The sequence below is a fragment of the Anser brachyrhynchus genome, assembly GCF_964034855.1.
Source record: "Anser brachyrhynchus genome assembly, chromosome: 22".
Classification (NCBI taxonomy): domain Eukaryota; kingdom Metazoa; phylum Chordata; class Aves; order Anseriformes; family Anatidae; genus Anser; species Anser brachyrhynchus.
This window is the reverse complement of record NC_137715.1, coordinates 5,878,766-5,904,484: the sequence shown is the minus strand read 5'-3', so window position 1 is coordinate 5,904,484 and position 25,719 is coordinate 5,878,766. Positions and strand designations below refer to the sequence as shown.

Sequence of the window (25,719 nt, the reverse complement as noted above, 5' to 3'; positions counted from 1 at the left end):
GCAAGGTCAGAAATAGAGAGCAGAGGTTTCTTTACCAGTCCAACCTTAAATTACCATGTTACAGCCTATTTATCCTTTCTCCCAAGAATCCCCCCTTTCCTCATGAATTCCTTTGATAAGAAGACTGCCCGGTTCCTTATTTCAAGTGCCCCAACACAAAGCCCATCAAAGAACTGAAGAAATGATAGAAGTGAGCAGGAAGACCAGCAGCAGATATCTCCACCACCTATGCAGTCTGCGCCACCTCACAATCAAAGACACAAGCTATGATACTGCTCCTGCCCTGTCAACTCCTCAGCCACAAGTGACCTCACAAGCACTGACTCAAGCCATGTGTATATGTTTCGGTTTAGTTATCGATTTGGCTTATTATTTTTATTATTTGTAGAATGATCTGTAGTTGTTAAAGAAAGTATCTGCTTGTAGCCTGGCTCCCGTGGTCATCACCCCTTGTTATGACAGGAATGTAATAATAAAGTTTGTTGAGGTTGTATTTCTGGTGATCTGAATACGTAAACACCAAAAGTGCTGGTGGCCCAAGTACAAATAAAATTGTAATTGTAACTGGAGGTAAGTGTTGACATTTGTCATCTGTAATAAGAATCATAGAATCATTAGGGTTGGAAAAGACCTCCAAGATCATCTGGTCCAACCATCCCCCTACCACCAGTATCACCCACTAAGCCATGTCCCTAAGCACCACGTCCAACCTTTCCTTAAACACCCCCAGGGACGGTGACTCCAACACCTCTCTGTGCAACCCATTCCAGTGCCCGACTACTCTTTCTGACAGGAAATGTCTCCTCATTTCCAACGTAAACCTCCCGTGGTGCAACTTGAGGCCATTCCCTGTAGTCCTATCACTAGTTATCTGAGAGAAGAGGCTGACCCCCAGCTCCACAACACTTCCCTTCAGGTAATTGTAGAGAGCAATAAGGTCTCCCCTGAGGTCCTCTTCTCCAGACTAAACAACCCCAGTTCCCTCAGCCACTCCTCATAGGACTTGTGTTCCAGACCCTTCACCAGCTTCATAGTCCTTCCCTGGACACGTTCCAGGGCCTCGACGTCCTTCTTGTAGTGAGGAGCCCAAAACTGAACACCGTGCTCGAGGTGCGGCCTCACCAGGGCAGAGTACAGGGGGACAATCACCTCCCTGGTCGTGCTGGCTGGATGATTCCTGATACAAGCCAGGATGCCGTTGGTCTCCTTGGCCACCTGGGCACACTGCCGGCTCACGTTCAGGCAAGCATGGACCAACACCTCTAGATCCTTTTCCTGTGCACAGCTTTCCAGCCATTCTGCCCCAGGCCTGTAGCATTGCATGGGGTTGTTGTGACCAAAGTGCAGGACCTGGCACTTAGACTTGTTGAACCTCATCCCATTGGCTTCTGCCCATCAACCCATCCTGTCCAGGTCCCTCTGCAGGGCCTTCCTACCCTCTGGCAGAACGACACTTCTCCCCCAACTTGGTGTCACCTGCAAACTTACTGAGGGTGCACTCAATTCCCTTGTCCAAATGATGAATTAAGATATTAAAGAAGATGGACTCCAACACTGACCCCCGGGGAACACCACTGGTGACCGGTCGCCAGCCGGATTTCACTCCGTTCACCACCACTCTCTGGGCCCGGCCAGTTTTTAACCCAGCAAAGAGTGTACCTGTCCAAGCCATGGGCTGCCGCCTTCCCCAGGAGAATACTGTGGGAGACCATGTCAAAGGCTTTGCTGAAGTCTAAGTAGACTATGTCAACAGCCTTTCCCTCATCCACTAGGGGGGACACCCTGTCGTAGAAGGAGATCAGGTTGGTCAGGCAGGACTTGCCTTTCATGAATCCATGCTGCCTGGGTCTGATCCCCTGGTTGTCCCACATATGCTGTGGGATTGCATTCAAGATGACCTGTTCCACCACCTTTCCTGGCACCGAGGTCAGGCTGACAGGCCTGTAGATCCCTGAGTCCTTACAACCCTTCTTATAGCTGGGCGTCACATTAGCAAGTCTCCAGTCATCTGGGACTTCTCCAGATGACCATGACTGCTGATAGATGATGGAAAGCGGCCCAGCAATCACATCCACCAACTCCCTCAAGCACCCTCAGGTACATCCCATCTGGCCCCATGGACTTGCGACTGTCCAGGTGGAGCAGCAGGTCTCTAACTATTTAAAAAGACAGGGCTCTCCTGGAAAGAGTCCAGTGAAGGGCCACAGAGATGATTCAGGGCCTGGAGCATCTTTCCTATGAGGAAAGGCTGAGAGACCTTGGTCTGTTCAGTCTTGAGGAAAGAAGATGGAGAGGGGATCTTATTAATGTTCACAAATATCTTAAGTGTGGGAGACAGAGGGATTTGGCCAACCTGTTTTCAGTGGTTTTTGAGGATAGGACAAGGGGCAATGGCCACAAAATAGATCACAGGAAGTTCCGCACCAAGATGTGAAAGAGCTTCTTCACGGTGAGGGTGACAGAGCACTGGAACAGGCTGCCCAGGGAGGTTGTGGAGTCTCCATCTCTGGAGATACTCAAGGCCCATCTGGACAACCTGCTCTAGGGAACCTGCTTAGGTAGGGGGGATGGACCTGATCTCTTGAGGTCCCTTCCAACTCCTACAATTCTGTGATTCTGTGTGATTTTGTAACAGTTACCAACTGAACTGGGGGTGTGGTGGTTCTTCTGCTCCCCGTCCCAGACTTCCAGGTCAAGAGGCTGAGTACCCCGAAGATAAGCGGTCTGTCTAGAGAAGTCCTTCTCTGTTTGTGAACAGCAGGTCTAGCTGGGCAACCCCTCTGTTAGCCTCACTAACCAGCTGAGTCAGGAAGCTATCTTCCACACACTCCAGGAACCTTCCAGACTGCTTCCTCAGGGCTGTATTGTATTTCCAGCACATGTCCGTGAAGTTAAAGTACCCTATGAGAACAAGTGCTGGTGATTGTGTGACTTCTGCCAGCTGCTTATAGAACACCTCATCTGTCTCTTCATCCTTGTTTGGCAGTCTATAACAGACCCCCAACAGGATGTCCGCCCTATTGGCCATCCCCCTGATCCTCATCCATAGAAGTTATACACAAAGAAAGAAGATCTAAAGTTATATACAAAGAAAAAGAAGAGATATCAAAGTCAGTAAAGATAACCAAATCCACTGACTAGGAAATGTAAAGACAGCAAACAAGCTTTAAAGCAGAAAGTTACTGATGTTAGCAGTCCAAAAGGATTCAGCTCTTGTTAGGGCAAACATAAATCTACCTTCTAACCTAGCTGTATTTGAAGATTCAAACAGGAAGAATATCTCAAAAACAAATAAATAAAAAAAAAGCACCATCTCCACCACCACCACCACCACCAACAAAAAAAAAACAACATACAAACAACACACTATATTAACTTGTCTATATGTTACATCACAGTGATTATTACACATTGTTATGATCTCTTTATCAGAGAGTGTAGTGAAAGAACAAGGGGTAGTGGCTTTAAAGCAAAAGAGGGTAGGTTTAGGTTAGATATAAGGAAGAAATTCTTCTGCCCTACACTGGGCAGCTGGGTGGGAATTTGGTTGTTAGCCAAGGCTAACCCACTAGAACCGAGTGGAAAGAACACACAGGCAAAACCAAGTGCAGGTACTGGAGGGCTAGAAGACTCTTTCTGTGTTGGAATGTCTGGGTTTCTAATAGAAAAAGGTACTATGTAACATGCAAAAAGCATAAACCATTTGTATTCAGAGTCTTTAATTCAGTTACACAATGCTGATGCATCTGGGCAACAATTCAGTCACTCGGAGGGTCTACACCAGCTCTCATGGGTGCCTCAGGGAGCTAGAAAATGCCTTTGACATGCTCTCCTTCAACGCTTGTTTGACTTGGTTGTTCCTGAGTGAGTAGATGTATGGGTTAAGCATTTGAGTCACCACGGAGAAGAAGAAAGAAAGAACTTTGTCAGAGCCCTGCCCACCCCGTTGCGCTGTGCGGTTATACCTGTAAATAGACGTGCTGTAAAATACAGTCACCACCATAAGGTGAGCTGAGCAAGTGGAAAATGTTTTCTTCCTTCCTGAGGAAGATGGCATATGCAAGATGGTGATAATAATGCAGCCATATGAAATGACAGTTATTGTTAAGGTACCTGGCACAATGATAATCGATAGGATAAAGAACAGTCCTTCAATGAACCATGTGTCTGTGCAGGACAGCTGCAACAACTGTGAAGCATCACAGTAAAAGTGGTTCATGACATTGGGACCACAGAAAGGCAACTGGACAATCATAATGGCAGGAGAAAGCATCAGGAGAAAACTCACTGCCCAGCAAGCCAGGACCAGTTGGAAGCAAAATCTGTTGTTCATAATAGCTGTGTAATGCAAGGGGCGGCAGATGGCAACATACCTATCAAAGGACATTGTTGCCACGTGGAAAAATGTGCAGGTACCCAAGTAAAAGAAAAGCAGCATCTGAAGAAAACAACCGGGCAGGGAAATTATTTTCCTCTCTGTCAGAAGGCTGTAGAGGGTGCTAGGAATGAATGTGGAGGTGAAAGTGATTTCCAAAATGGCAAAATTCCTGAGGAAGAAGTACATTGGAGTCTGAAGTAAATGGTCCACAAGTGTGATGCTGATGACAGTAATGTTTCCAAACAGGATCAAGAAGTAGGCAATCACAAGAATCAGAAAGAGGATGATCTCCAAATGGCGGCTGTTGGTCAGCCCCAAGAGGACAAATTCCACTACTGTTGTGTGGTTCATTGAATCTTCATTGCTAGCAGAACAAGAAAAGACCCATTTTGAGAACTAGTGGAAAACAACAGAACACAAGTGAATATGGTTTTGTTAACATATAAGGGAGATACCAGTAAGTAACCCCCTGGGAGAGACTGGAGCAGCTGCAGTAACTACATTTAAACAATCTTCAGGTAAATAGAGTCCCAAGCTCCATTTGTAATACTGAGTCCTCATTCCAGTTCAAACAACGCATAGGGGTCCCCTCTTAGGACAGTTGAGAGGGATACATGTGCAGGAACTGTTTTGGACCTTAGGACTATGAATCTCTGAATGGTAATGACAGTATTTATCCTCCATCAAATGTAGACAGACACTGAAGCAGATTAGACACACTAGTGATGGATAAATTAGTATTGCAGAAAACAAACTTGCTGCAATTACAAGGAGATAAAAAGAAAAAGAGAGAGGAAAGAGACTTTACAAAGAAAAGACTGGATAGATGGGTAGCAGTGCTACAAAGACAAGTTTGTAGAGCTGGTTACCACCGAGCAAAGGGAAAATGCATCAAGTAATGGATGGATACCACACTAAGCAAAAGTAAAAGAGGGAGAAGGGGGAAAGTACGGGAAGAAATTCTGTTTACTTTTCATTTAACCTCAGCACTATAGCTCCAGTAGATCAACTCTGATGCTGATGGTCATGCTTTCTTCTTCGTGGCACCTGTCTCCAAGTATCCCTCCACACTACACCATCCTACCCTAAACTCAGTCAGTTACTTTGTCCAATGCACTGTGTCTAATGCACTAGGGAAAGCAAGCACATCTTAGACAACTCATAGCCCATACCAAACTCGCCATCTCATTTTCCCTCTTCAAGTGCAACTTACAAAATATTCAACAAAAGGGTAAATCTGAGCTAGGACACTATGATTATCCTTATCACACTACTCCCATGAATTCTTTCCCCCTTAGCTCACTTAGTGCTAGCAAAACACAGGCGTTTATTACCAGCAGCTCATGTTTTTTTTCTCAAAAACAAACAAAAAGCAAAAAATAAGCAACAAACCACGCACAAAAAAAACAACCAACCAACCAAAAAAAAAAACAAACAACCATGCAAATGGAACACCTCCTCCCCCCAAATCACATAAAGTATAGGACATCCTTTTTTAATACCACAGTTGGACAGACATTATCTGGAAGCTGAGCTTGGTCCCTTAAAACAAGAGACTCCCTCAGTAACAACTTAAAGATTTTTCTTGAGTTTAAATACTACGCCAGTCAGTTTTCCAAGCCATTATCCCTTTCATCTTTCCCTGTCTCCAGAACAATCACACCAAAGCTCTAAGAAATGCTTCAAAGAGTTACCAATATATCCACAGCAACCCAGGACACTTCAAAAAGAAGTCTAATTCTGATGTTTCTCCTCTATGTAGTCTGACTTTCAGCAAATAAATTTCCTCTTCTGAGCTCCTTCTTATAATGCTGTCAGTATTTTACATTGTTGTACTTCCTCACTGAGTCAAACCTCAGGGACCAATTTGGTATCAAAATCTGCCAAATACCTTCTGGGAAAACATTTGTGAAAGTTTAAAGAGCAGCAAGAACATAGTCGTACCATAGAGAAAATGTGGTTGGAAAGCACCCCTGGAGGTCCAGTCTCCTGCTAAAAGCAAGCTGATTTCCAAGATGGGCAAGGTTGGTCATGACTTTATCTACATAAGCTTGGATATCTGCAAGTATGGGGATCCCACAGCTTCTCTAGGCACTACCCGTGCTTCACCATTTTCATTGTGAAGTGTAATTTCCTTCTGTCCAGTGGAGGTTTCCTTGTTTAAGCCGTAACCTGCACCTCTTGTCCTTTCACTGTGCACTGTGCACAGGCGTAAGTAATCTTGGAGGCTGCAGTAAAGAGAGAGAGAAGTCTTACCAATTACTGCAACAGGCAAGACAGACCTGATTTGGGGAAGATTACTCCTATTTATTGCTGATTAAAAATAGAGTAGGCTGGTAAGAAACAAAGACAGAACCAGAACATCTCATGTACAATCCCGCACCCCTCTTCTTTGCAGGTTCCGCTTCACTCCTTCAGTCCTGACCCATCCCTGACAAGTGATGGAGGAGGGGTGGGAATGGGGATTGCGGTCAGTCCATAACAGCTCCCTCTCTGCCCCTTCTTCCTCACACTTTTCATCTGCTCCAGTGTGGGGTACCTCCCACAGGATGCAGTTCTTCATGAACTGCTCCATGAGGTGCAGGGGGGCAACCTGCCCCATCCCTGGATGTGTTGAAGGTCAGGCTGGATGGGGCCTTGGCCAGCCTGATCTTGTGGGTGGCATCCCTGCCCATAGCAGGGAGTTGGAGTTAGATGATCTTTATGGTCCCTTCCAACCTAAGCCATTCTAGGAGTCTAGGATTCTATGATCATGGTCCTCTCCATGGGCTGCAGGGGAATCACTGTTACATCACCTAGGGCACCTCCTCTCCCCTCTTCTTCACTGACCTGAGTGTCTGCAGAGTTGTTTCACTCACATTTTTCTCACTTCTCTCACACAGCTGCTGCACAGCATTTTTTACCCTTTATTAAATATTTTGTCACAGAGGCGCCAACAACATTGCTTATGGGCTTACCTATGCTTAGCAGTTGGTTTGCTTTGGAGCCAGATGGAAATGTCTGTGTCCCCAACAGGGACAGCCTTGTTCTCTTCTCACAGAGGCCACCCTTGCACCTTCACATCACTGACAAAACCTTGGCACATAAACTCACAATGCTCAGTACATCCCCTTTTAGAAAAACATGCAATAGCTTTGGAAGCAAACTGGAGCAGTTCAAAGGTTTATAGCTCCAAGCTGTCTGCTCCCATGCTGCAATCTGAAGTTACTGCCTCCCACCTCCCAAGCAGTCATTCAGGTGCATCATTTCATTGCTCCATAAGCCACGTCTGCACAAAGTCTGTGCAAGCTCTTTGTGACAGGCTGAGTTTAAAAAGGCTGACTTTGATTCAGCAAAAAGGCAACCTTTCAAACAAAGCTATAGTGTGCCTCTATTTTGAACCATTCTTTAAAGCAACCATTTCTAAGGCTTTTCCTCTATTTGTCTGTTCCCAGAACTTTTTTTTTTTGAGTCAGGGCTCCCTCATCATTTTCTGGAGGGCTTCTCCTTAGTCAGTCAGTCCCCAGCTTGTACTGTTATTTTTCCATTTTTCAGTATATAAACTACTCAACTTCATTTTACATATACAAATCTCCCAAAAGATGCTTTACTCTCTCTGATACTGTGTACGCACTGCCTGCAAGTGGTGCTTGAATGGACACTGGAGCAGGAAAGTAAGATACCAAATAACAGAGAGTTTCAGGAGTGCATGTAGCAGAGTTTTAAAATGTATATGGTAAGATTTTTGGTTATCATCTGAACTAAAAAATGGTAATTGTGCAACCATTGTCTTTCCTGTAGCTGCTTAGCTAGACTAACATTTGTGACAATGGGTGTACATGATGATAGGGGGAAACATCATGCAAGAAGAAATTCTTCACATCTAATATTGTTTCACCTGCCTGTCCAGATGGAGATGGCTAAAGCAAACTATAGAAATGGTGAGACTATGAATTAATGTGTTAGGAGAGGTTTATCTAATGTATTTTTAGTGTTCAGGGAGACATGAATTGCACCCTGGTCTCTACTGCCTATATTTAAATATTTTAAGGAAATTTAGGAGTGATGGATGCAGGTTAGACACCATGATGTAGGCATGGCAACTGCTAGTATGGCTGTCTGGTGGATTTGAAATTAGAACACTGGAATGATTTCCTTGTGATCTATAATATAATACAGTACACAACAGAGAATGAAGCATCAGACTTACTAGGCGGATGAATGAATAGGTGGAATAAAAGTGGTATGATATAGAGGAAGGCAAGAGATGGAGTCTCTCTCTAAGCATCATTAATGCATATAGTAAGTACAGTAGATAATGTCTTTATTTTTATTCCTTGGATCAAAAGGAAGAGTTGGACGGAACAGCTTAATGATTTCAGCTAACTGTACCCAGTAGACCTGCCCATGAACATGCTAGAGAAAGCTTCCCAAATGACCACAATAAAACAAGAATGGGATTAGTTGTCTTGTGCTCCCCAGGTGAACACATTAAAATTGAAATAGTAGATTTAACAGGCCGTCCCATGGCACTGCGTATCAATAAAATACAGAAGTAAGGAGGGATCTGGAATGCTGTCAACATCTAAATTAAATAAAAATTTGTGTAGGATTTCCATTACCTGCATTGTGCTTCATTTGACCTTAGCTTTTCAGTTTACATATATACCATTCATTGGGAATTTATGCGGTTTATAATCAAAATAGGGGGCAGACATATCTTAGCATTGTGAACTTTAGTTTCAGGCAATGACACTTTTGCACACCCCAGTGCTGGGTACCACAATGTCTAAATGCATTTTTACAAGGTTCCCTTAAGGTCAGAGTCATAATAGTGTTTCTCTCTCAAACTTTGAGAGACGTCAGTAGGAAGCAGCATAGGCCTTACACTTCTGTGCAGTAAGGATACTACAGGCCGTTTCCTCCTTTAGCTGTAAAGGATGATTATTCTTTGTGGCTGAAACTAGTTGTCATTAAGCACTTTGCCTCACAAGTCATGCAGAAGGACCATGGCACCTTCTGGACAGTGAAGAAGGACAGTGAAGCACCAAAAGGACGGTTGTGGTTTAACCCAGCTAACAGCTAAGCACCACACAGCACCACACCCCATGGGATAGGGGAGAGAATTAAAAAAACTAAATTAAAATGAATGCTTGTGTGTTGAGTTGTGTGTTGTGTGTTGTGTGAGATGGTTTATCAGGACAGAAAAGAAAGGAAAATAATGATGATAATACTACTACTACTTATAACGTGTACAAAACACTGTTCTGCAACAATTAAACCATCAGCATGTTATCAATATTATTCTCATCCTAAGTCCAAAGCGCAGCACCATACCAGCCACTATGAGGAAAATTAACTCTATCCTAGCCAAACACACAAGAAAAAAAAAAAAAACACATCAAAACCAGAAATATCCTTGGGAAAGAGTGATAAGGAGCACACCTAAAAACCTCTTCAGGAAGAAAAAAATACCAAATGTCTTTGGAATAATAACATGATCAATCCATGGATTTCTTCCTACCTTCCTTTTAAAAAATGTGTAGATTGCATCAGGAGTCTGTCTATTGAGGAAAAAATGTCCCCTTGAAAGCTTCTTCCAGGAATTTCTCCACAGATGGTGGATGGAAGTTATTATCAGCGTCATCTGAGCAGCAGTAACTTTGCTCAATTCCAGGGAGCAGCTTTGGTTGTGTCATACTCTAACAGGTATAGAATAACTTTGTTAAGGCCTTCATATGTGGTGATAATTGAATATTGAATGATAATGATTAAAAACTAACCATTGTCTCCCTGTTTTATTAATGAACATGAACCAAGTTATGCTTTGTTTTAAAGTTTGAAACAGGCCTAATTTATCTGTCACCTAGACACTCCTGTGACAGTGGTCAATAATTCCTTAGTGTGTGTACATATACATATTTATTTATTTATTTTCAACGCAAGATGATTGATGCATACGTGGGCTGATCTCTGCCCAAAAATATACCATGTTGTAGACGAAATGCTGTGCCTCTTGGGAACAGAAGTTTAGCTTGGTTTACATGATGGTGGGGCTGAGTGCAGATTGATATGTCATCATTCAGTTAAAGAGGAATGTGGAGGATGATCAGCCATTCAAATTGTCAGTGTAGTGCAACAGGTTGTAAGTGACCACTAACAATTAAAATACATCAATTGAAGTTGTATGAAGGCAGCTGAAGGATGTCCAGGAAGATCATATACTCACAGAATATCCTGAATTGGAAGGGACCCACAAGAATCTTTGAGTCCACCTCCTGGCTCCACACAGGACCACACAAAAATCAAACCATAATTCTGACAACATTGTCCGAACACTTCTTGAACTCTGGCAGGCTTGGTGTCATGACCACTTCCTTGGGGAGCCTGTTTCAGTGCCTGACTACCCTCTCAGTGAAGAACTTTTTCCTCATACCCAATCTGAACCTTCCCTGTCACAGCTCCATGCCATTCCCGTGGGTCCTGCCACTGTCCCCAGAGAACAGAAATCACCTCCTGCCTCTCCGCTCCCCTCATGAGGAAGCTGCAGGCTGCCATGAGGCCTCCCCTCAGACTCCTCTTCTCTAGGCTGAACAAACTAAGTGAGCTCAGCCACTCCTCATATGTCTTCCCCTCTAGACTGTAAAACAAATTTGTTGCCCTCCTTTCGACACTCTCTAATAACTCTGTGTAGTGGGTTTACGTGGCAAGGTTTTGGTAGCGAAGGGCTGCAGGGGTGGCTTCTGTGAGAAGAATCCAGAAGCTGCCCCATGTTAGATAAGGGGCCCACCACTGGCCAGAGTTGAGCCAATAAGCAATGTTGTTTGCACCTCTGTGAGAGCAGATTTAAGAAAAGACAAAAAAAAAAAAAAATAATAAAACTGCTGTACAACAGCATCTGGGAGAGTGAGGAGTGAGAAACAGCCCTGCAGGTACCAAGGTCAATGAAGGAGGGGGTAGGAGGTGATCCAGGAGCCAGAGAAGAAGTTCCCCTGCAGCCTGTGGAAAGGACTATGGTAAAGGAGGTTGTCCCCCTGAAGCCCATGGTATGCTGCACCCCATGGAGGAGCCCATGGTGGAGCAGGTGGATCTGACCTGAAGGAAGCTGCAGCCCATGGAGAGCCCCCACCAGAGCAGACTGTAGGCCAGATCTGTAGCCCGTGGAGAGAAGCCCATGCAGGAGCAGGTGACCTGGCAGGAGCTACTGCCACCTGGGGGACCCAGGTTGGAGCAGTTTGCTCCTGACGGATGGCCCCTGTGGTACAGACCCATATCTGGAGCAGTTCTTGAAGAGCTGCTGCCTGTGGGAAGCCCACACAGGATCAGTTTGGGAAGGACGGCATCCCATGGGAGGAACCCCACGTTGGAGCAGGGGAAGAGAGTGACTGTGAAGGAGTGGCGGAGATGAAGTGCTATAGACTGACCGCAACCCCCATTCCCCCATTCCCCTGCACTGATCGAGGGGAGGAATTGGAAGAGGGCGGATGAGGGGAAGGTGTTTCTGGTTTCTTTCCTTTGTTTCTCACTTCTCCTAGTAACAGGCAATAAATTTTACTAATCTCCCTACTCTGAGTCTGGTTTTGCCCATCAAAATAATTGTTGAGCAATCTCCCCATCCTTATCTCAGCCCATGAGCCCTTTGCATCATATTTTCTCCCCCTTTCCCTTTGAGGAGGGGGAGTGAGAAAACGGTTGTGGTGGAACTTGGCTGCGCATCTGAGTAAAACCACCACAATCTATTAACTTTCTTTTCTAGGTAGTGTTGCAGAAAGCACAGAGAAATAGAATGATCTACATGGACAGAAACTGGATTATTTGTTAGGGTAGGAGGGACGTCTTTTTTATGTCCTTATATTGTGGCACGCAAAGCTGCACACAGTCCTGAAGGTGAGGCTGCACCAGTGCAGAGCAGAGCAGGACAATCACTTCTCTTGACCGGCTAGTAATGCTGTCCTTGATGCACCCCAGGATATGATCGGCCCTTTTGGATGTCAGGGCACACTGCTAACTCATATTCAACTTACTATCAACCAAAGCCTCCAGATAACTTTCCATGGGGCTGCTCTCCAGTCTCCCATCCCCCAGTTTGTATGAATATCCAGGGTTTCCCTGTCCCAGCTGCAGAATCTGGATGAAGAAGAAGGTTGAGATTCATGAGCAGCCACCTCATCTTCATTTCCAATATAAGACTGACATAGATTTTTGAGGAATTCACCAAGGTGAATAGAATATTAAAGAAGGGCAAGTTGCTGAAGAAGAAATACTTTTGAAGTGTGGAACTGGTAGTCAAATGGTTGTGGAAATGATAACCATGTTCCCCAGGAGAGTGAACAGCTAAATCATCAGGAGCAGAGTGAATATTTGTATCTTTCAGGTGGAAAGGTCAATAGAAAGGATTCCCTGTCCTTGGTCCAGTTGGGAGGATTCATCTGATTGCCCAGTCTGTTGAAAGGACTACATGAAAGGAGGGATTAGCAGTCACTTCAAGCTGAAGTTACACAGCATCTCTGGGAAGATGACGTGAAGGTGTTGCTTAAAAACCGCAGCTGCTAGGGAAGGTGTCTGAAGGTGCTGACTGCAAAGGTATTTGGAAGGTGTAAGACTCTGCTTCAGTAGGGTTACCTGATGTTTTCAGTGCTTTTCAGTGCAAATATGTTAAGGAGGACATGATAAACAACACTACACTGCTATCAGTAACTATGATTGTGTGCAGCTACATTTTTGATAGGTATTCACTGCCAGTTATCAGAGTTAATCACAGCACAGTTATACTGTAGTCACATGCTGACAGATTTCAACAAACTTAACTGACCTAAATGTATTTGCTGTTGCTGTGATTATCATATCTATATGCCATGGTTTATGTAAGCTGTTAAAGATCATTAAGCATGTTCTTCATAGAGTCCAAGTTTCTTTCTTCACTAGCTAATGCTTCACACTTTCCACTGACAGAAAATGCTTCACATGCTCCCCAAGTGATGTCATATCATAGCAGATGTCCTTTTTCGTACCAGTAGAAGAATTGGCACTGCATTTATCGGCTGTTTTGTCCTGTAGGTTTGGGGCTATAAGTTCAGTATTGCCAGTACGCGGCTGAGTGGGGATGGTTAAGTGGGGAAGGAGCATCACCTAGCGCATGCTTGTGGTAAATACCCAGAATGTGCCTGACTGCCTGCCCAGGGAAAGTCCATGTCTTGAGTGTTGTGGTTTAACCCAGCAGGCAGCTAAGAACCACACAGATGTTCGCTCACCACCCTCCTCCCCCCCCCCCACCCCTTCCAAAAAACACACACACAGTAGGATGTGGGATAGAATTGGGGAAAAAAAAGATAAAAGCTTGTTGGTTGAGATAAAGACAGTTTAATAGGACAGAAAATGAAGGAATAATAATAGTAATTGTAATAGTAGTAAAAATAATAATAACAAATATAAATAATAATGATAAGAGGATATGGAAAGCAAGTGATGCACAATGCATCACTCACCACCTGCTGACTTCTGACTGATGCCCATCCCATCCCAACCCCAAGCAGCGGCCCCAGCCCTCACTCTGGCCAGCCATCCCATATTTATTATTCAGCGTGACATCATATGGTATGGAATATCCCTTTGGCTGTTTGGGTCAGCTGTCCTGATTCTGTCCACTCCCAGCCCAGTTTCTTGTGCACCCCTAGCCTCCTCAATGGCAGGCTAGAGTGAGAAGCTGAAAAGTCCTTGACTTAATATAAGCACTGCTCCATGACAACTAAAGCATTGTTGTTTTATCAACATTATTCTCATCCTAAATCCAAAACACAACACCATACCAGCTACTATGAAGAAAATCTACTCTGTCCGAGTTGACACAAGGACAGTGAGAAACATAAGCCTCTGACTGGGCCCCTTCCTAGGGTTTTCCCAACATTGCAGATGAGCATAATAATAACCCTGATGATTCCCTCCCCAAGACTGTAAAGACTTTAGAGGGAAATGAAGATGAAGGAAAACACCTAGGTGGTCCACAGAAATCCTGGGATGGATAGGCTACTCAAAATGGTGATTCACCCACACTCTAACATGTTTCTGTTAGGCTACGATGGACCGTGTCTGGAGATGTTGATGACAGGCACAATTAGGAGAGGCTATCTCCCACTCTCACTCCCACCCAAACTAAACATGCCGGAGGCTGTGAACTGTTCAGGAGTTCAGCATGGTACAAATGCAGCTCACCTAGTAGAAGATATCTCAAAAGCAGTGAGGGTTCATCTGTTATGTAAAACCCCAATTGAGAGCAGCAGTGGGATCCCAGCATGGCAGGTAAATTTAAGCTGTATTTTGTGGCCCTGTTTTATTCCATGGATGCTGATGGTCTGCAGCACAAGTCATGTGTTGAGCTCAGAGCCTAAAAACACTCAGCTCCACGCTGCTCTCGAGGAGGGTGTTGGCTGCCTCCAGACACTTGTCTAGCTGGGACGCTGCAATGAGGGAGAGATAGGGGCACCGTGGGAGCAAGGCAGGAAGAAAGGTCCACAGACAGAAAGAAGAAAGGGGACACAGGACTCCCAGGAAATAGTGGTCCTGAAGAGATTAAGGTAGGCCTCACTGGAGAGAGCAGGGAGGAAGCCATTCTGTGGAGATCTGGAAAACAAGACTCACCAGCTCGGCTGCACAGCCAGGTCACAGCCTTGGCCTCCAGCAACTCACATGGGTCTTGATAATACCTGCTTTGCTTCTGCAGCCAGGTCACAGCCAGCACTGTGGACCAGATGCTTGGCTCTGTGACCTGTAGAAGAACAATGACTCAGACCCGCTGACATTGTTGAGCACCTCTTCCTTTGTGACTTCTGGTTTCTGATCCCTTCACTCACCTCTGGGTGCTCTGGGATGCCAGGGTTGCCACCAGCCAAGGGGTTTCCACTGCCCCAAGTCTACACCCTGCCACCACAAAGGATTCTCCCCTTACCTCACCAGGCATCTTTCCCTTGATTTCAGCCTCATCGACTTGCAGTGCAGAAGCTAAGCTTGAGCTGAGGGTCCAAGAGCCATCTACATTCTGCAGTGCGACCAGCTCCTGACACTCATCAATGGCATTGCTGACCCATGGCCCCAAAATTTGAGAAGACAAAACAAATTTGGGATCCACATACTCAAGAGAAGAAATAGATGGTGGCGGTGGTTTAGGTGCTGTGGAAAAAAATGTGAACTGGAGGGTTTGAGGAATCACAGGAAAGCTGGCCCCTCTCTACTCCCCTGTACTCTGAGAAAATGCCCAGAACATTGTCTGTGTTCTTTGGGCAGTTACCTGCAGGCTGAGGACCTCCCTGCAAATCCCCAAAGTAGTCCTATCATCAACCCTTTCTGGATTTCCCTAATCCTTAGGGACTTTCTGGACGTCCCTAATCCCCATCCGTATTCTCCTAGCTTTCCTACCCAGCCATGTCCCCAAACCCTCTCTTGATATCCTTAGAACATCTCATCCAAATGTGCATTCATGATGCAGCACTGGTCCTGACCTGTCTCTGGGTGTCCCTGACCTGGGTCCCATAATTGCTGAAGGACTTTCAGCTTTAAGCATGATTAGGGGAAAGGTTAAATGCAAAATTCATTAGTTTTCAGACCAAGAGCAAACATGGAGAGTGACAATATAACTCTCCTGCAGGACATTTAATTAATCCCTAAATCTCCTGTCTGGGTCAAGATCCCATACCTTTTGAGTGAGCCCCATTCTGAGCCAAGGCAGCAATGTCATGGGTTAGATGCTGGATGGCAAGCCATGACTCCTGTACTGCAGTCAGCCATCCAGGTGGGATCGCGATGCTCTTAGGAGAGCAAGAAGAACCGCGAATGGAGCCACGTAGCTGAAGGATCTGGCAGGCGACCAGTGACTGGTGGCGTGGCAGCAGTGCAAGGGGCCCTTTGAGGGCAAACAGGGAAAGAGACTGAATTAAGCCCATGGGAAAGGAACATCTGGTGGTGATGGGGCCTACCCCTTGAGACTGGGGGTGCCCTGTGGCTGGGGTTCTGGCTCCTGTGGAATGAGAACATCCCATGGAGACACCCCTCCAGATCTTTCCCCCAAGCATCTTTCCTTACCTTGGTACCAGGTAACCCGCTGAGATGTGCGAACCCCCACATAGCTGGTGAAGGGGCAGATGATCCCTGAAGTCAGGCTGATCTCAACTGCACGTTGCCTTGGTTCATCCCCTGACCCACTCACAGCCTCTGCCAACAACATCCTGAGCAAGCATCTTGCAGCCAGACGATGACCAGCCAGCCTGGGGACAGAGTGGGGTAAGGCCCAACTACCTGGCTTTTCTCCATGCTGGAGAAAGGTGGACAGAGATTGGTCCTGGACACCCGGGTTCTCTCCCTTCAGGGGTAAGAATGGGTAGAGGGAAGATGTGGATGCATAGGTCCCCTGTCTGCAGTGAAATCAGGTCCAGTTTCATGGGTCCTATCCCTGTGGGTTCAAAGCAGGGAAGGAGAGCATGCTTGGACACTTGGGTTCTCTCCCAGTTTGGGATGGTACGTGGAAGGTGGGAATGAATAAGCAAGCTATCTGTTTCCTTTCTCAGCTGGAGTCCATGTGTAGAAATGAGGGTGATGCATGCATCTTTCCTTAGGACAGGCTCTCACCGGCCATCTCCCTGTGGGCATAGTGGGAACTGGATCGTGTGAGTGACATTCTGGCCATTCAGGCTGAACTGCAAGGTCAAGACACCGGTGGCCACTTTCATATCCTGGGAACACCCGGAAAGGTACTGGAGGTTACTGGAAACACATGATGGCTGCTGGGAGATACTGGGAAGTTACTCAGAGATTACTGGTAGTTAATGTAAGGTTATTAGGAAGTAACTGGAAATAACCATAGTCACAGCTCTCACCTGTGCTTCTCCACGGATCTTTGCATAGAGATGGATGTGTTCACCCTGAAAGATGGACCGAGGGGTGCCTCCCAGCACCTCAGCCTCCAGGCCAAGGGGTAGGGTCCAGCTCAGAGAGACTCCCTCAGCTGCTGGCTTAAGGGCTCGCTTCAAGCAGTTCAGAACCTGGGTAGAAATGGCAGGACACCACAGTTTGGCAGCACCATTAGGGTTCAGCATATGACCCTTCTGTCTGAGTTCCTTGGATGGCATGGGGATGTGTGGGGTGCCAGATGGCTTCCCTGGGAGCAGTCAGGTCTGTGAACTATAGGGGGGGTAGAAGTTCAGGCATCTGGGTTTTCCATGGGGTGGGGCAGTGGGGAAGAGTTAGGGGAAGCCTGGGTGTCTGGGTTCCTTGGGGCACCTGGGTCTTGGCTACCATGGGTGGGCAGTCCAGGTGTCAGGGTACCTGGAAGGTATTGTATCTGTGGAAAGAAGGGCACCAACCAGGGCTCCTGGGTTCCTACCACAACTGCCAGTTTTTTGTCAGAGTCGACGTAGGTAGCTTCACCCCTTGTATCCCTGGCCAGAGCCATGGCCAGGGCAGCACTGTCCTCAGAGAAGCAGAAGGAGAAACACCTATGGTGGAAGCAGGGAAAGGTGTCAGAAATAAGAGCCAGAGATGGATGCAAGGATGCAGGAAAAGAGTTGGAGAACACAGGCTGGAGTTATAGGCAGGGGAGCAAATCTAGGGTGCAGAACAAGGGGCAGGAGGAAGAGTAGGGAGTGGAGTGAGGAATTGGGGTTGGAGCTGGGGTTAGACAGGAAGTGGCAGGAAAGAGCTGGAGCTTGGGGCAGAGCTGGGACCAGTATGGTGGGGCTGGGGTAGAGCTTGGGGGCACATCAGGGTGTACAAATCCCTCCTCACTTTGTGATGGGTGCCTTGGGTGTGGGAGTATTAAGCAAAGACTCCCCTGTGGAGGCTTGACACAGGACAGAGCTGTGCAGGGTGGGAAGGGTCTCTGGGACACTGAAGGGGTCCAAGGATTCAGACAGGTAATGGTGAACAGGGGCCCTCATCAGTGATGGGAGGGGGTCAAGGGATGACTGAAGGACTGGGGGCAGAGAGTTCCCATTACCGGTGGCTGTTGCGATGACGGCGGACCTCAGCAGCAATGTCTTCCTTGTCAGGAGGTAGCCCAGTCATGAAGATGAAGAGCTGGGAGACAGGAGACATGAATGAATGGTAGCACCTTGCACAAGACCCCAAAATGGGGACGGCAGGTCCCCGAAAGGGACCCAGGTGAGAGAGACCCTGTAGAGACACTACCCACAAGGAGAGATACCATTCTCTCAGGGGACAGAACCCCCCTGAGATATAGACCCACTTGATTCCATTCCCCCACATTCTCTGTTCACCTTGGACCAGTGTGCCCCTTGTGTCGCTCCTTTCCCCCACACTCTGTTCCCCTCGGGGACACCTATCCCACCACTCCTCCATGCTCCTGTGCCCAGACCTGGCGTGCATGTCCGTGGGGCTGGGGGGTATTGTAGATTGTGCGGAGAGTTCCAAGCAGGTCAGCGTCACCCAGACGAGAGCTGGTGGACGGGATGCGTTGCATTGCCTTGATCAGGTTGTCTTGGGTATATTCAACACTCTGCCTGCAGCAGTCACAACATGTTCACAGAGCACATCACCCTGTGCTGGCCCTGGTGCTCCCTGAGACTTACCCCCATAGCTGTATCTTCTGCAAGTAGGTCTTAAAGAGACCTTGCCTCATAGTTCCTACAAGATTTTGCTCAACAGAACCCCAAGAGATGCTCTCCCATAGTGCCACAAAGATCCTGTCCCCAGAATCCAGCACCCAACCATGCACTCCAGTACCCAGCCTTGCCCCATATCAATCTGCCTATTTCAGAACATCCAGACCTATCCTCCAGCATCTCCCTCTGCCTCACAGCAACCAGTCAAGCCCCACAGCATCCAGCCCTACTCGCCAGCACCTAATCCAGACACATAACACCCAGCCTGCCCCATGCTTGCTCACGGATAGATGCCCACAGATGTTGCTCCATAGCAGTAGATGTTGAAGTAGCAGCCCAGGGGTAGGCTTTTGAGAAGGAAGAGCAAGGATTCCTGTGGAAAGAAACTGCACGCAGGTCTTAGGAGGTACCAGTGGTGGATACAGGTGCCCTTGCCCTTATCTTGGTCTTGCTAAAGCCTCTGGACTCCTCTGGATGACCCCAGCCAGTGTCCTGACCTCTCCTAGGCACCCAAGATATTCCAGGACCCTTTCAGACCCCACCATTGCCCCTACCCGTCCTGTTTCCTCCTGCCCCCCCCTCCCCCCCCCATGTCTGTGTCTCAAACACCTGCCCTGGCTTTGTTCCCTCTCAGCGGAGGTACCTGTGCATGCTCAAGGAAGGTGGTGTCCAGAAGGAAGATGAACTCCCCAGACTGGCACTGCCCCGGCATTGCATCAGGGATGCTGGGTGACAGAGTCACCAACACGAGGGGGTCACCAAGCAGGGAGCCTGGAGGAGGTATAGGGTGGGGATAAAGCCCAATTAGGCCCTGTTAGAGACCCCTCTCCTCAACCTGGTTCTGATCCTCATTGTGCCCTCAGCTTACACCATCCCAGAGCTCCTGATAACCCACACTGGTGCCTTGTTACCCTACTGCAATGTACACAAGCTGCACAACACATTGCCCCCAGTACTCCAGCCCAGTGGCTCCAATACAGGTTACCCAGTGAGCCCTAATATAGAGGTCCTCATACCCATCCTGGTACATCTAATACCTCATCACAATGTCCCCAGCATCTCATCGTGGAATCCTAGGACACACACTATCCCATCTGAATGCCTCCTATCTTTGTCCAATGAAGCCTCTCACCCCACAATCCCCCGTGTCCTCCTGTGCCTCAATGACTCCTGTTACTCAGAGGTGCCCCCATGTTCCCTCCCCAGATGAACTCACCAACGGGGGCCCCAGGGTCTCCCTTCTCCACCACAGCACTGACTTCAGTGGGGTCTCCATAATACACGAGCAGCTCGAAATCATCTCTTGGAGGGATCTCAGCCAGTGAGACCTAGAGAATGGATGCCTGGTCATACACAGGAGGAGGAGGCCCAGGCCCAGCATTAGGCCAGGAGCAAAAGCACCAATCCCAGTGCATCTCCTTTTTTTCAGTGATGATGCCACTTGCCCCCTATCCCCACAATCCTGGCCCTAAGGAGGCCATCAGTGAAGATGCCACTTGCCCACTATCCCCAGGATCCTGGCCCTCAGGAGGCCATACCTGTGCAGTGCTGCAGTCCTGGGCAGTGTAGATCAAAGGAGTGAGAGCACAGTTGGCCTCAGCACTGGCCACACCACGGGGTGATTGCAAGCTGGCGGTGAGCAGCAGGCTGTAGTGAGGCTTGTTATTGAGACAATTCCAGGCTGCAGGGACAAACAGTCTCTCTCTTTAGTGCGTGTGGGATTTGGCATCTATATACAAGACATATGGGGACAACTGGGGATTGTTGATAAAGTGTACAGAGGGGTTCCTCTGTCTGCTTATGTGGAATGTGTGGGGGAGGTGTGGATCCATTTTAAGGGACACAAGGAAGGAAGAGTGGATCTGTTCATGGGTTGCATGGAGGCAAAATTTGTGTCTCTTTGTGGGTACAAAGAAAGGCTGTATTAGGTCTGTTTGTAAAGTATATGGGGAGGCTCTGGTCCTTTTGTAGATTGTGTGACTGGGAGGGAAGGTTCCTTACGGGATCACTCACTGTAGTAGTTCCAGTGAGGATGCAGTGTGGCTGGCAACAAAAACTGGGCTGCTCCATCTGGCTTCCGTGGCAGCTCTTGGACATAGCGTAAGGTCACAACCATCTCCTTGCCAGGGGACAAGGAACCCAGGAAGCAGGCAAACACCTCGCCTGAATGCTCAGACTGATGCTGAAGGTACTCCCAGTTCTCCTGGCCCTTTGTAGCCTTGTGCAGCTGCTGCGTCTGGATGGAAAGGGGAGGGACAAAAAGGTGATCCCCAGGCAGGCCATGGGCTGCTCATTCCATGCCCCTCTGGTGTTCCCCCATTCCTCCCTGAATGCTGGTACCTCATCGTGCAGCATGGCCTGGACCTTGGCATCCTCGTTTAAGGCCTGGAAAGAGTAGATGGTCATGTGGAGGGCGAGGGGGAAGACGAAGATGACTTCTGAGGAGGTACGACTCTTGTTCTGGTAGGTCAGTTCAGAGGCCACATCAGCCACATAGTCCTGGATAGCAACATCCACCACTGCACTACACAGGGGTACTGGGTACAGGGGTATACGGAGATCCTTCCCCAGCAAAAAGGATCCTGGTACTGTTGGGAGAGATGCAACCTTTCCATCAGCACACATGAATGACACAAGGAGGGGGTTGGAGATGCTTCAAGTGTGTTCCCACCCAGGAAATTAAAACTAGGTGGCCAATCAATGGTACACAAGGACAGATTCTCCCCTCCCAATGGCAAAAAGGGATCCTAAGTCTTTATCAATGGATCACATTTAACATTGTTGAGGGTCTAGCGTGAGCCTGCCACAGAACAGTGACTACTTCTACATCTCAGCTTCCTTTTTCCTCCATAACTCTCTTCCCCACCCTGATCCTGTAGACCTCTTGACCATTCCCATCCTTGTTTCCCTCTGGGAAGATCCAGCCTATCCTCCCTCTTTCTTTACCCTCCTTTGGGAGCATCCCCAAAATATCCCTCAGCTGTCTGATCCCCAGCTCACCGCCACTGATGTAGGATTTTTCTAGAAGTCCAAAGCTCTGACGCCACATCTCTGGAGACCTGTAGACAGGAAGGGGTCTCTTGTAAGAGGAGATACCACCAGGTAGCCTTTATTTGGTGAAGATTCCTCGCTATTTCCCCAGTTCTATGTACATGGCTGAAGGCCCTAACCCACCAGGTACAGCCAGAGCAAACCCAGGGATTCAGAAATCCCTGTTTGTAAAGACTGCGCAATGACTCTGCATTGAAGAGGTCTGCACGCCATCCACATCATGGGAGAATCTTGAAGAGAACTGAGGGATAGCAACAGGAGATAGAGGAAAGAAGGTGTGAAAGCAAGAGTAGCTGTCTGGCTGTCTGTAATTTTATTGTGATGAACAATCCACATCTGGATGAACAGGCTGGCAGATGGGATCCATTTTGGGACAGACAGAGGAAGAGATGGACAAAGAGAGACATGAGAATTTTTGTTGAAGTAGATGAATAGATGGAACAATGGATGGATGGATGGATGGATGGATGGATGGATGGATGGATGGGCAGGTGGAAGGGTCCATTTTAGGAGGGATGAGTGCAGACTCAACAAAGAAAGTATTGTGTGAATGCTGCTGCACAAGAGAGAGCACCTGTGAGGGTATATTCATGGAGTAGCTTGCAAGGGCAGGCTGAAAGGCCAGGCAGTGTGGGGGGAAATGGCGAAGAGAGAAATGAAGTCAGGGTCAGGTATTTCATGGTGACAGAGCAAATCCCAGAAAGGCACTGGGGGGATTTTGTAGGGAAGTTAAGTTTGGTTGCCTTCTGCCCAAGTGCCTAGAGGTGAATAGGACTCCCCACCTGTATCCCAAAGCCACCCATATAAGTTTCTGTGATTACAATACGCTTGCCTCACTTTCTCCTGCTCTGGGGTGGCAGGGTCAGCAGCATCAGAAAAATCCCCACCCCACCATCACGCTGACAGTGTGGACAAAGAAAGCAAATAGGATGCACATCCTTGGGGAAGTAGGGCTGAGTGATGGACAGAGGGATGGACTGAACAGGAGCAAGCTCTTTCCAGTGATGGAGGACAATGAACAGACAACAGGGAGCAAGTAACAAAACGTAGAACAAACAAGCAGGCACTCACCAGAATAACAGCCGGGGTCGTCAGCTGGGACAGACAGACAATCAGATGCACTGAAGAGATAGAAGAGGAAGGGGAAGAGACAGTAAGAAGAAAACAAGAGGCAAACGGATGGGACAGAAGAGCGAGAGATGGAGAGACAGATCAAGAGATGTTCAGGCAGACAGGAAGATGCAGGGCTACGTAGGTGGAGAAGCGTCTGCAATTTGGAGAGAGGCGGGGGGACGGAAGGGCGGATGGACAGGCAGGGGAAGGCGGGCAGGGGCGGGGAGAGGCCGTTGGGGACGCCAAGCTCCTCCCGGGCGGCCGGGGGTCTGGGGGCCGTGCGTGTCGGGAAGCCTGGGGGGCTGCGGGGCGAGGAGGGGCGCGGGGCACCGCCGGTGGACGGCACCTAGTGGGGGTCCCTGGGGACCCCTCTCCCACCAAGTCTCACCTCGGAAGCGAAAGTGGCGGTGGGCAAGGAAGCGTCTGCATACAGACTGCGTTGCTGCAGCCAATGCAGCCTCCACGCCTTGTTCCCCACAGCGCCTGAATGGGAAGGGTGAGCGGGGCGGGGAGCGCCATCCCTCGCCGCAGGATGCTCCGTGCACACAGGCTGGTATAGGCCGTGCCCAGCACTCGCTGCCCCCAGGGACGGTGCTGCAAATCCCTCAGCAGGACTGCTCCTGGCCAAGCAGTGGCTGCCAAGCCTCCCCACACTGCCCAGCTCTTCAGCTCAGTCCTCACTTCTGGTGCAATGAGCATTAGCTGCCAAAGGCCTTGTGCAGCCAGGCTGATGTCTTGTGTGCTCCTGAGGTGGCAGCAGTCCTCCCTCCACAGTCCTGTCCCACAGCCAAGCCTGCAGCACTGGCTGCAGATTTGGAGGATGGTCTCAAGTCCTTACACAGATTAGTGGCAGGCCGTTAACTGGGTTAGAGATAGTGAAGCCTCAAACCCAACATTCTGGCCAGCTGAATAAGGGAGAGAATTGGTAGACAAGCTCAGACTCACACACCTCCTTTTGACTTGTATGTCGCCTCTGCGGAATTGGAATACTCTGTCTCCACCTTCCTCTCATAATATAGCTCCATGTTTATACCACCCAGGCAGCAGTTTGAGACAATACACCTCATTTATGGTCTATAGATGCCTAGGAGGCCAAATTGCACTTGACTTCAGATGATCCCGCAGCACAACTCTCAATTCTCAACCAAACCTGGGCAGTTTTCTTCAAACTACCTCTATGTATTGGTGTGCTCCTCAGACAAGATGACACCAATGGCTATGCTGATGGTGTCACAGCCTTGATCATCACTGACAATTCTAGTTGCCTTTTTTTCAAATTCTGACACAGTGAGACCAGCCTCATTACACTTATAGAGATCAAGCCCTTTAATGAAGTGGGTGAACATGCCATTGGGAAATGACTACCTTCAAGTACTGGTTGAACACCTCACATTGTCTCCAATTGACCTGGTGCAAATGAATCATATAAAATATCCTGAGCTGGAAGGAACTCACAAGGATCATTGAGTCTGATTCCTGGCTCCACACAGTACTAACTTAAAAATTAAACCATATCTTCCACATGCATCAGGGGGCTGCACCTGGGTTGGGGCAATCCCAGACTTGAGCACAGACTGGAAGAAGAACTCATTGAGAGCATCCGTGCAGAAAAGGACTTGGGGATTCTGGTGGATGAAAAGCTTGACATGAGCCAGCAGTGTGCACTTGCAGCCCAGAAGGCCAAGTGCATCCTGGGCTGCATCAACAGTAAATACGATGTAGAAATTATAAGAAAGCCAAACTCTTCTGAATTGGCCAGGTGGGGAACTCAAGGGCATCTCAAACTATATACAAGCCTGTATCCTATTTTTGTTATAGGGTAAACTTAAGGTTTCACTCCAAAAGAATAAACAAATGCTGATAAAACAATGGTGATCAGGGGATCGTGATGTGTGAGTGTACTCAGCAAGTGGCAGGGAGAAGAAATTGTGAGGTAGAGGGGCAGTGCCAAGGAGCCATTTGTTTAGTCTGTTTCATCTCTTTTGTAATGAGGAATCACAGAAAGATAGAATCACAGAATGTTTTAGGTTGGAAGGGACCTTAAAGATCATTGAATTCCACCCCCTCCCCCCCCCAGGCAGGGACACATTCCACTAGACCAGGTTGCTCAAAGCCCCATCCAACCTGACCTTAAATACTTCCAGGGCTGGGGCAGGAGATAAAGAACACTATGTTCACTATGTTGTCACATCAGTCATAAGGTGGAATATTGTAGTTCCCTACCTGGAACATCCTCAGAAGTAGTGGGATACAAGGACATCAAGAAAAGCCATTAAGCCCATGAGTTTGGTTGCCCTGAGCAGAGAAGGCGTTCAAAGGCTTATATAACAGTGGACTGGGGCTGAGATGCAACATTTAAGCCCGTACATGAATCCAGAGATGACCTGGATCAGGATGGAGGGGAGGGAGCTGTGAGTTAGGATGGAGCCTGTCAGCAGGCTTGTGATAAATGTCTCAGGCACATGTATTGCCATCAGAGTGTCTTGGCTGATCACTATGATGGAGGCCTGGAGAGCAGGACCTGTGCATCTGCCAGTCTCTTGGAAACATGAGTTCGCGTAGGTGGATCCATGGAATTTCCTCTCCACATTC

General features: G+C 47.9%; 2 protein-coding genes across 11 annotated transcripts; both read right to left on the bottom strand.

The window, feature by feature from the left end:
* Window positions 1-3,610: 3,610 nt before the first annotated feature.
* LOC308181461 (olfactory receptor 6E1-like) lies at window positions 3,611-4,887 on the bottom strand. The gene has a single exon (XM_080564780.1). The coding sequence runs from the start codon at window positions 4,727-4,729 to the stop codon at window positions 3,788-3,790; it is 942 nt and encodes a 313-aa protein (XP_080420906.1). The 5' UTR covers window positions 4,730-4,887; the 3' UTR covers window positions 3,611-3,787.
* Window positions 4,888-12,684: 7,797 nt separating this feature from the next.
* LOC308181664 (von Willebrand factor A domain-containing protein 5A-like) lies at window positions 12,685-24,543 on the bottom strand. 10 transcript variants are annotated; one of them, XR_013941543.1, is made up of 18 exons: window positions 23,086-24,543; window positions 21,964-22,022; window positions 21,304-21,551; window positions 20,977-21,199; window positions 20,502-20,644; window positions 20,180-20,291; window positions 19,607-19,734; window positions 19,248-19,336; window positions 18,717-18,861; window positions 18,339-18,418; window positions 17,727-17,838; window positions 17,221-17,385; window positions 16,973-17,127; window positions 16,430-16,611; window positions 16,044-16,250; window positions 15,205-15,520; window positions 14,993-15,119; window positions 12,685-14,811 (listed from the first exon to the last, which is right to left on the bottom strand). XR_013941543.1 is itself a non-coding variant. In XM_080565122.1 (18 exons), the coding sequence occupies exons 2-18, from the start codon at window positions 22,010-22,012 to the stop codon at window positions 14,732-14,734; spliced, it is 2,466 nt and encodes an 821-aa protein (XP_080421248.1). In that variant the 5' UTR covers window positions 22,013-22,022; window positions 23,086-24,543; the 3' UTR covers window positions 12,685-14,731. The 10 variants fall into 10 exon arrangements, 8 of the variants coding, with proteins under 8 accessions (XP_080421248.1, XP_080421249.1, XP_080421244.1 ...); XM_080565122.1 differs by having other exon boundaries at window positions 15,300-15,520; XM_080565123.1 differs by having other exon boundaries at window positions 15,300-15,520; window positions 16,973-17,076.
* Window positions 24,544-25,719: the final 1,176 nt, after the last annotated feature.